Here is an 8,303-nt window from a genome sequence, read left to right as displayed (position 1 = left end):
AAGCTAAGTCATTGACAGAGATGTTTTTTGTTGTTGATGCTGCAGTTACAGTCCGACATCAAGACTTTCAATTTATCTTTAGGATTTTAATCCGTGGTCTGAAACTAAGGACTTGGGGGCCACCGTAGCTAGGGTCTGGGTGAGGTTGGTTGCAAACAGTGCATAGTAGTCAAAATATCAAACATCATTGATCAATAAGATTAAAGAAATAACAAATTGGCATTCTGTGTTATCTCATTTGCAGGTGTTTACTATTAAAAAACAGAAAAAAACATTTATGAAATTATCTGTTTTAGTGGTAAAACAAGATTTCATCATGATAGTTAATCTATTTTTTGCAACCTTACCCATAATAGTAGTTTTAGTTTAATGCTTCTTATAGTCCAGTGCTGTCAAGAACAGGAGTAGGACCCAGATGCGTTTCTCACACAAGCTTTATTTTATGGGAAATAAGGCAGTCACGCACCGTATCCCAAACGCCAGTGATTCGGTGATTGTTGGGCGTAAGACGTAAGGCAGCTGTCTGGCGTGGAATGACAGGAAGCCAGAGGCCGACGAGATCAATACCAATTGCACGAGCAGTTATCGGACAGATGGGGTCGATACCAGACAGGACGGGACAGACAGGATTGATATCGGGCACTGGAGACTGGAGTCCGATAACAAGCACGACGAGATAGACGGAAACAATACCAGACACTGGAGATCGATATTAAACAGGACAAAATAGACGGGAACAATACCGTATAGGAAACACAAGCAGGAAACCGCACAGAGTCAAAACCCACGTCTTGCGGGTGCAGAGGTTCGTTGACGGACTGACAAAGGGTGAGTGAGAGCGCTGAGCTTAAATAGAAGGGAAGCCTAGCTGTCAACGAGCCGCATCTGGAGCCACACAGGCGGGGCCAATTTGGCGCCATGACAACCGTGACAAGTGCGCCTTGTAGAAAAAATATATATATTTTGCAAAAGACTTTCTTTGAAGGTGTGCCTTACAATCCGGTGCGCTTGATAGTCCAGGAAATTAGGTACTTATTTTTCCAACACTGCCAGGGGACCCTAAAAGAAAAATAGCAGGTTCAATTCTCTAACAACAAACCCAGCAAATACTACCATTTTTAATCACACATCAAGGTTCAAATATCACACGATGGCGCAGATTCTGCACACAAAATGATCAATAGAGTGACTTACACTCTACTGGTTCTCAGGGTGTGTAGGGGTGCTTGAAATACTTAAAAATGCTCGGATTTTAATGTTGGGTTTTCAAGGATTGTAAAGTGCTTGGATTTTTGTTGTAAATGCTTGAAATTCGTGACATATTTCACAAGTACCCTTAAAAATGACGCCAAAGATGCTCTCTGTTGGCTTCACTCTTCCTATGCAGTTCTTCCGTTACGATTAACGCCGGCTGGTATTAGTTTGTATGCATCGTACTACGAAGCATCATTGCCCCCTACGTGTCGCGTCCAAGAGAGCAGGATCATGCTACACCTTAACAGGGCACTATAAATTGTGTTTTAATTAAATATATATATTTGAAATTTAAAAAATATATATTTTTTTCATTTACTGTATATATTCCTTAAATTAAAATAAAGAATAAAATAAAGGTGTCCGTAAATTGGTGTTAATAGTAATAATCCCATTGATCTGAGTTAGCCGTAATCTTATGCTATTTTCAGTGTCTGCCTAAATTTGGAGCAAAGGCTTAACTCTGTCCAGATTATCTACCTGGCAAAGTGCCTTTGAGCATGACCGTGTGAGTTCACTCATGATGGAAGTTCTTGGCTATCGCCACTATGTATTTGGTGCAATACTGGTTTGACAAAGTTAGAGAAATGTCTGACCCGAAGCTCCAACAGACTGTCTCAGTTGCAGTTACAAATACTCCAGAGAGTAGTTTCGAAACCGGATGTATTTTGGCCCGGGCCAAAATGAAATATTAGCCTGAGAACCTCAGTTACGCAAGCAAAGGCTGAGATTTTTTGTCTGGGGAAAACGGCGTCGCTCATGAATCAATACGTCAAGTTTTGCATTTGTGTCTAGAAATGGTTCAAATTTTGTCTGCCTAAGCACAAAAAAGTTCAACAGCCTGTCAAGGTTTTTCCTCTTCTGACTTTCGCTTTCTCTTTTTGACAGGAACGCTTCCAAGTGAAAAATCCCCCTCATACGTATATCCAAAAGCTGAGGAGTTATCTCGACCCGGCAGTCACGAGGAAGGTAAGACAACCTTGCCCAAAATACTCGTATACAGTACATATATATCAGAGCTGGGTGAATAAATATTTAATCATATCAGTCAGTCGGGATGATTATGATTTTAATTTGTGTTTATTTTCAACAGTAAACCCAACCTACCACATATTTTAAAAAAAGCATTTTTGTGGATTAAAAAAATACTAAATGAGGAATTGATTATAATTTAAAAAAAAATCTATATATTGTTTTGTTTTTCTCAATTGTTCTCATTAAAAGTTGTTGATTTTGGATTTTTATCGAATGAGCATAGGAAAAAAATGTCAGTCAATCAATATAATATATGAGTAGGATAGCGGGCATTTTTTACATATGTGATTAATGAGATCTGAGTAAACAGCAAAAATGTCCAAATAATCCAATTGAATTCTTCTTCATTTTCCTCATGTTGAGGTTTTTAAGTTTTTCCTTGCCCTCCTGTAGGTTTTAGATCAGGGATGGTGTAATAATAGTCTGTGGTTTGCAATAATCTGTGGTCTCTGCAGCCATTTGAGACTCTTACTGATTAAGGGCTATACAAATAAACATGACTTGACTTGACTTCTATTACCCTTACACTTCACTGCACTGACTATTAATGTAGATACAAAAGCAAAACACTGAAAAATAGTCGGGTCAAGAAACAGTTGCATCATCACAACATGCTGTTGGGACAGTTGCATGTGTGACATACAGTATGTGGATTCTTAACTAACCGGTTCTTGGAACTACAATACACCCCGAGAGATGAAATATTCGATGATCCTGTGTCATTTTCTTTCAACGGCTTAGCACAATTTAGTTTGTCACTCTTGGCTCGAGCATTCGCTGATGGAGAAGGGGGCCCAAGAGCCAAAGAGACATAAAGAGGGAAAGAGTTATGGGGCTTCTTTCCACATTCCCGGCGCCGTCCCCCTTTTCTTCAAACTCAAAACAATTGCCACTCTGTGCAGCGGCAAGAGAGCTGGAGGTCATTGCCTAGCCGTGGTGTGTAGGCTAGGAGCGGGCGATACTGGGAATTTTGGTATCCTTCCGATCTAAGTAAATACAAAGTAGTCTTTATCGATTGCTTGGAAATTTCATGATCGTTGAATAACTAAGCCCTCGTCCTTGGAGTTAGTTTATAATCTTCGTTGCTCTCTACAGGATGAGCTTTTTCCTTGTGTTTATGTTAAGGATAGATAAATATGGGTTTTTCATGGCCAGTACGATTATTAGTATTGAGTCATGGTGGGTGAATCGATCCAAATATCGATGGTATTGATACTGAGCGAGGACTTCATTCAGATCGATTTATTTGTCTTTGGATCGATATTGTCTTCCCGTTTTAACTATCACTACAATAATGTTCTTAATTTGTTTGATTGTAAGATTATACATTAGTTATAACTTTCAAATTTGATCAAATTATGTTTGCACTTTATTTGCACTACTGTCTTTATTTTCAAAATTTCGTGCAATGGAAGGTGTTACAGTTGTCCCGTTTACTGTCATGAACCAGAACAGGATCAGGACCCAGACGCGTGACGTTCTCACACAAGCCTTTTATTTTACGGGAAATGGGGAGGCATGCACGTTAGGCAGCGGTCTGGCGTGGAAAGACAGGAAGCCAGAGACCGACGAGAAGAATACCAATTGCCCCAGTAGATATCGTACAGATGGGGTCGATACCGGACGGACAGAATTGATAATGAAACAGGATATCGAAAATAAACAGGACAAACTAAACAGGAACAGAAACTGGAGAGAATAATAAAAGGGACAAAAACAGACGGGAACGAAAACTGGAAACCGATATTAAACAGGACAAAATAAACGGGAACAATACCGAACAGGAAATACCAACAGGAATTAAAACCTAACAAATCCAAGGGGTTGTTAATTATTCACTGATCATGACATGTCCAAGCAATCGACACTCGTCCGTATTTTCCCTAATCGGATTCGATACCAGAATTCCAAGTATCGCCCAGCGCTGGCGGCTGGTGAGAGAGAAAGGTTGTGCCATCTACATACACTGCCGAAGCGGCGCTTTGTGGAAATAGTGGAGGAGTGAAGAATCGATCGCAGGGCAATAGTATCAATTCAATCCAATTCCTTGATTAGTATCGATAATATCGATATTTGGATTGGTCCGCCCACCCCTAATATGGGCAGTCGGCCGTGCATTCCTCGCTCCGGCCAATGAGCGAGGAATGCACCGCCGAATGAGCTCCCATCCAACCAGTCTTCAAGAATGTATCAACCATTGATACGTTTCCAGGATATCCGAATTCTCCTCTTGTACACTTGAGCTGCATGCTCTCCTCCTCTGGGCTGCAGCTGGTTGTACTTATGTGGAGTGTGTGGTGGTTGCCTGGGAATGGGGAGGTGCATTGAGGAGTGGAGCTGCCTCTGGGAGCCTGCAGAGTACCCCAAAATATGCACAAAAGGGCTCCTCCCTAATAAAAACACGCTGCTTCTCATCTTCTTATTTGCCAAACACACTCCGCCCAAAGCTGGGGTGGGAACTTACTTGGGATTGTTTTTCTTTCTAAGGGTTTTACGCAGAGAGGAGTGACAGAATCGTTGCTTTTCCATTATGATAGTTTACACTTGGCTGAAAAGATTTAGATTGCAATGAAAATCTTGATGGGTGTGTGTATACTAATATATATATATATATATATATATATATATATATATATATATATATATATATATATATATATATAATAAAATACATCTTTTTTTTCAAATGTATGAACTTTTTTACTCTAATATATCACAATTAAAATAATACATTATAAAAATGAATCCAATAATACATTGGATTGAACCATGTACTCTTAACTCTCTTTTTTAAAAATTTTACTTATCAAAATATTTTAAGAGTAAATACTTTTTGTTGGTTTCAAATTTCTAGATTTGGACAAGTTTTTGTTGTTGGTTTTTTTTTTGTTTTGAACAAATTTATTGACACTAATAACAGAAAACAATCATGACAATCTCAACAGCAATTAAGCACATTCACAATATTATATTCCAATATGACGTTTTTAACAGCAAACACAATGTGAGGTTTGAACAACCCTTCTCGAAAATCTTATTAGCAATCAAGCATATTCACAATTTCATTATATAACATCTTTGTTAGTGTCAATAGATCCGTCCAGGCCAAAGTCGATTGTCCTCGGTCTGAACAAATCCACCGACACCAACAGCAGCAAAACAAACACGACAATCTCAACAGCCATCAAGCATAGGCACCATTTTTTTTATATCTGACAATATGACGTGACGATATGACGTTTTAACATTTTTTCCTGACATTTTCAACATCAATTAAACAATTTCAGAGTCATTTTCTTTTAACAGTAGTTAACCAGCGTGTAAAAGGCAATACTATTGTGCAAGGGCATAGCACTGACATCCCACCCTCCCAAGCAGCATTCTTCCAGTCCTCTGTGTGGGTCCAAGTTAATTGAACCAAAATAATAATACCATGGACGAGAAACCAAGAAGTATATTTTATGTTGACAATATCTGTGTATTATTTGCCCTCATGTAGTTTTTATTTCAGGGGATGGTGTCATAATATTCTGCAGTTTGCAATAGTCTTTAATCTGTGCAGCCCATTGAGACTCTATGTGATTAAGAGCTATACAAATAAACATGACTTGACTTGACTCTCAACTGCCATCTCTGGCTCAAAAGTGGTACTGCGGTCCATCTCAAACGTGAACGCTCCTGGTTCGAGCACATATTCAAGCAAAAGTACAGCCAATGTTTTAATTTTGTGATGCATAGATGGAAACAAAATCATTTTCAGTTCATACAATTCATTGACAAATCATTTGTTACAGCCCCAGTGCCACAGCCCCATTCAGTTTACCGATAAATGCTATTTTTAAACTCATCATGGGTAAAAAAAAATAACAATTTAACCCCGTAAACCGCTGTCGTCAATGTCATTTCTGGAAAGCTGGGTGAAGCTTTATCTTAAAAAATAACAGCGACCAGATAAGGAAGGTGCTATCAGATCAGGAGGCTTCTCCTCCCACTGGTAACTGAGGAAACCAGTACTATCGGTTTCATTTTGGGAAGCAAACCACTACTCAAAAAAACGTCCTGAGAGGGATGGGTGATGCCAGGCTGTACTTGCCCAAGACACAACACAGGAATTGGTACCCTTACGTCCCTAGCGGTTAAAGGATCCGTGAATTCTCAATTTCCAATGTGTCAGCACTCCAATCCATTTACTGCTGGGGTGGTACTTGTGACTACAAATAAATATTGTGTAGTATAGTGCTTTATTGACATATGTGCAGTAACTGCCTTCCTGTTGAGCTGAATTGCAGACACACTGTATTTGACTTTATAAAATATTAACTCCTTTACCTCCTCCTTGTTCCTTAGAAATTCCGCAGAAGAGTTCAGGAGTCCACTCAAGTCCTGAGAGAACTGGAAATTTCATTGCGGACCAATCATATCGGGTGAGTGAATGTCAAAACAGAATGTATGGAAGTCAAAGGAGGACAAAAAAGAAAAATAAACGTTTGTGAGAATAGGCATTTTGTTAAAAAACAAGCAAGTGTTGTTATTGGGAAAAATCCACATACTGTTCTTTAAAATGTATTATTCCAATTCTCTCATAATTAAATATTTAATCATTTTAAACTTTTTTATTAACATTAGGATTAAATGTTTACATATATATATAAATATATATATATATATATATATATATATATAATTATCATATAAATATAATATAAATTATACTTTTTAAATGATCACATCTGTTCTGTGGCCCCACCTTTAAAAAAAATAAATGAAAGCATTCAAATTAAATAAAAAAACACTCTTATAAAAAGTAGACTGTTCCTAAACCTAACATTTGTAAAATATTTAATAATGACAACATTTACAATCAACAAATTTTAAAAGCAAGTACATAGTATTTTCAATCAAACAAATTGAAACAGGGAAACTGAACATACATGACAAATAACAGGAAAAATAATCGTTCAGAAAGCCCCAGTGTGTAATTTTTGAACAATAGATGGCAATGTATTGTTTAAGGCGAACAAAAACAAGTGCTACAGTGCACAAAGTTGCAAGTTGCCAGACAAACATGGCGGCTACCTTCGGTAGGGATTACACCATATAAAAGAAATACAAATTTCTCGACTTATAATTTCTTTTATAAAACTTAACATTGGTATGATAGTTCAGGTATTTTTTTCCTAGTATTCAAATCTTGGTTGGTTTGGACACATGGAGAGGATGGATGAGGAGCGAATGTTGAAGAGGATCTACAGAGCAGAAGTCAATGGAAGGAGACCTAGAGGAAGGCCGGGATTGACGTGGATGGATGGTGTTATGAGTGCACTACAGGAAAGAGGTCTAAATCTAGTGGAAGCTAGAACTCTTGTTGGTGATAGGAATGAGTGGAGAGGTGTTGTAAAAAGATAGTGGGATTTTTGGACACGTTCTAAGGGATGGGCAGGGCACCTGTTTGATGCGGCAGGGGTAAACCAGTGAAAGCTGTCGGGCTTGTTGTGTCACCCTGACCCGAGTGACATGGCCGCTTTCTTGTGTCCCATTTCATCTGGGGGGACGAAAGCATGACCAACTTGGGTGCTGAGGTGCTTAACTTGTTTGGGTGTTTGGGAATTTGGGATGGCCATGGTCCAAAAATGTTTTTGGGTGTTTTTTGCTATTTTTGTCCCTTTTTTATTTTCTTTGTTATTGTATGTGTTTGTCTTGCTGTCGGTCACCCCTCTTAAGGGATATGACCAAGGTAGATAGATAGATTGATAGATAGATAGATAGATCTATCTATGGTTTTTTTTTTAATGAATTTTTTTGTACCACTCGGATGCACTGAATATTACACACTGTCTCGTTAATGATCAAGCTCAGGCCCAAATTACAAACTTTAATTGACAGCAGGAGTCATTTTTCGGTCAAACGGCAGCATGAAATTAAGCCATTGAGGAAAAGGGCGTTTTGATATAAACAGTGATGAACATAAATATATAGAAATAAAATATACATTGAAAAAAATATTGGGAGATGAA

General features: G+C 38.3%; 1 protein-coding gene across 5 annotated transcripts in view; it reads left to right on the top strand.

Annotated features, from left to right (window-relative positions):
* Nucleotides 1–8,303, top strand: part of fmnl2a (formin-like 2a) — a 94,759-nt gene that overhangs the window by 36,877 nt on the left and 49,579 nt on the right. For all 5 annotated transcript variants that reach the window (XM_088352271.1, XM_088352276.1, XM_088352273.1 and 2 more), the window contains exons 3-4: nucleotides 2,143–2,223; nucleotides 6,637–6,713. In XM_088352271.1, the coding sequence (XP_088208397.1) occupies nucleotides 2,143–2,223; nucleotides 6,637–6,713 (158 nt within the window). The remainder of the gene's footprint in view (nucleotides 1–2,142; nucleotides 2,224–6,636; nucleotides 6,714–8,303) is intronic.

Source organism: Urocampus carinirostris, chromosome 14, assembly GCF_059441175.1.
Source record: "Urocampus carinirostris isolate Australia breed hairy pipefish chromosome 14, RoL_Ucar_1.0, whole genome shotgun sequence".
NCBI classification, from domain to species: domain Eukaryota; kingdom Metazoa; phylum Chordata; class Actinopteri; order Syngnathiformes; family Syngnathidae; genus Urocampus; species Urocampus carinirostris.
The sequence above is the reverse complement of the archived record's forward strand: the minus strand, read 5'-3'. Positions and strand labels throughout refer to the sequence as shown.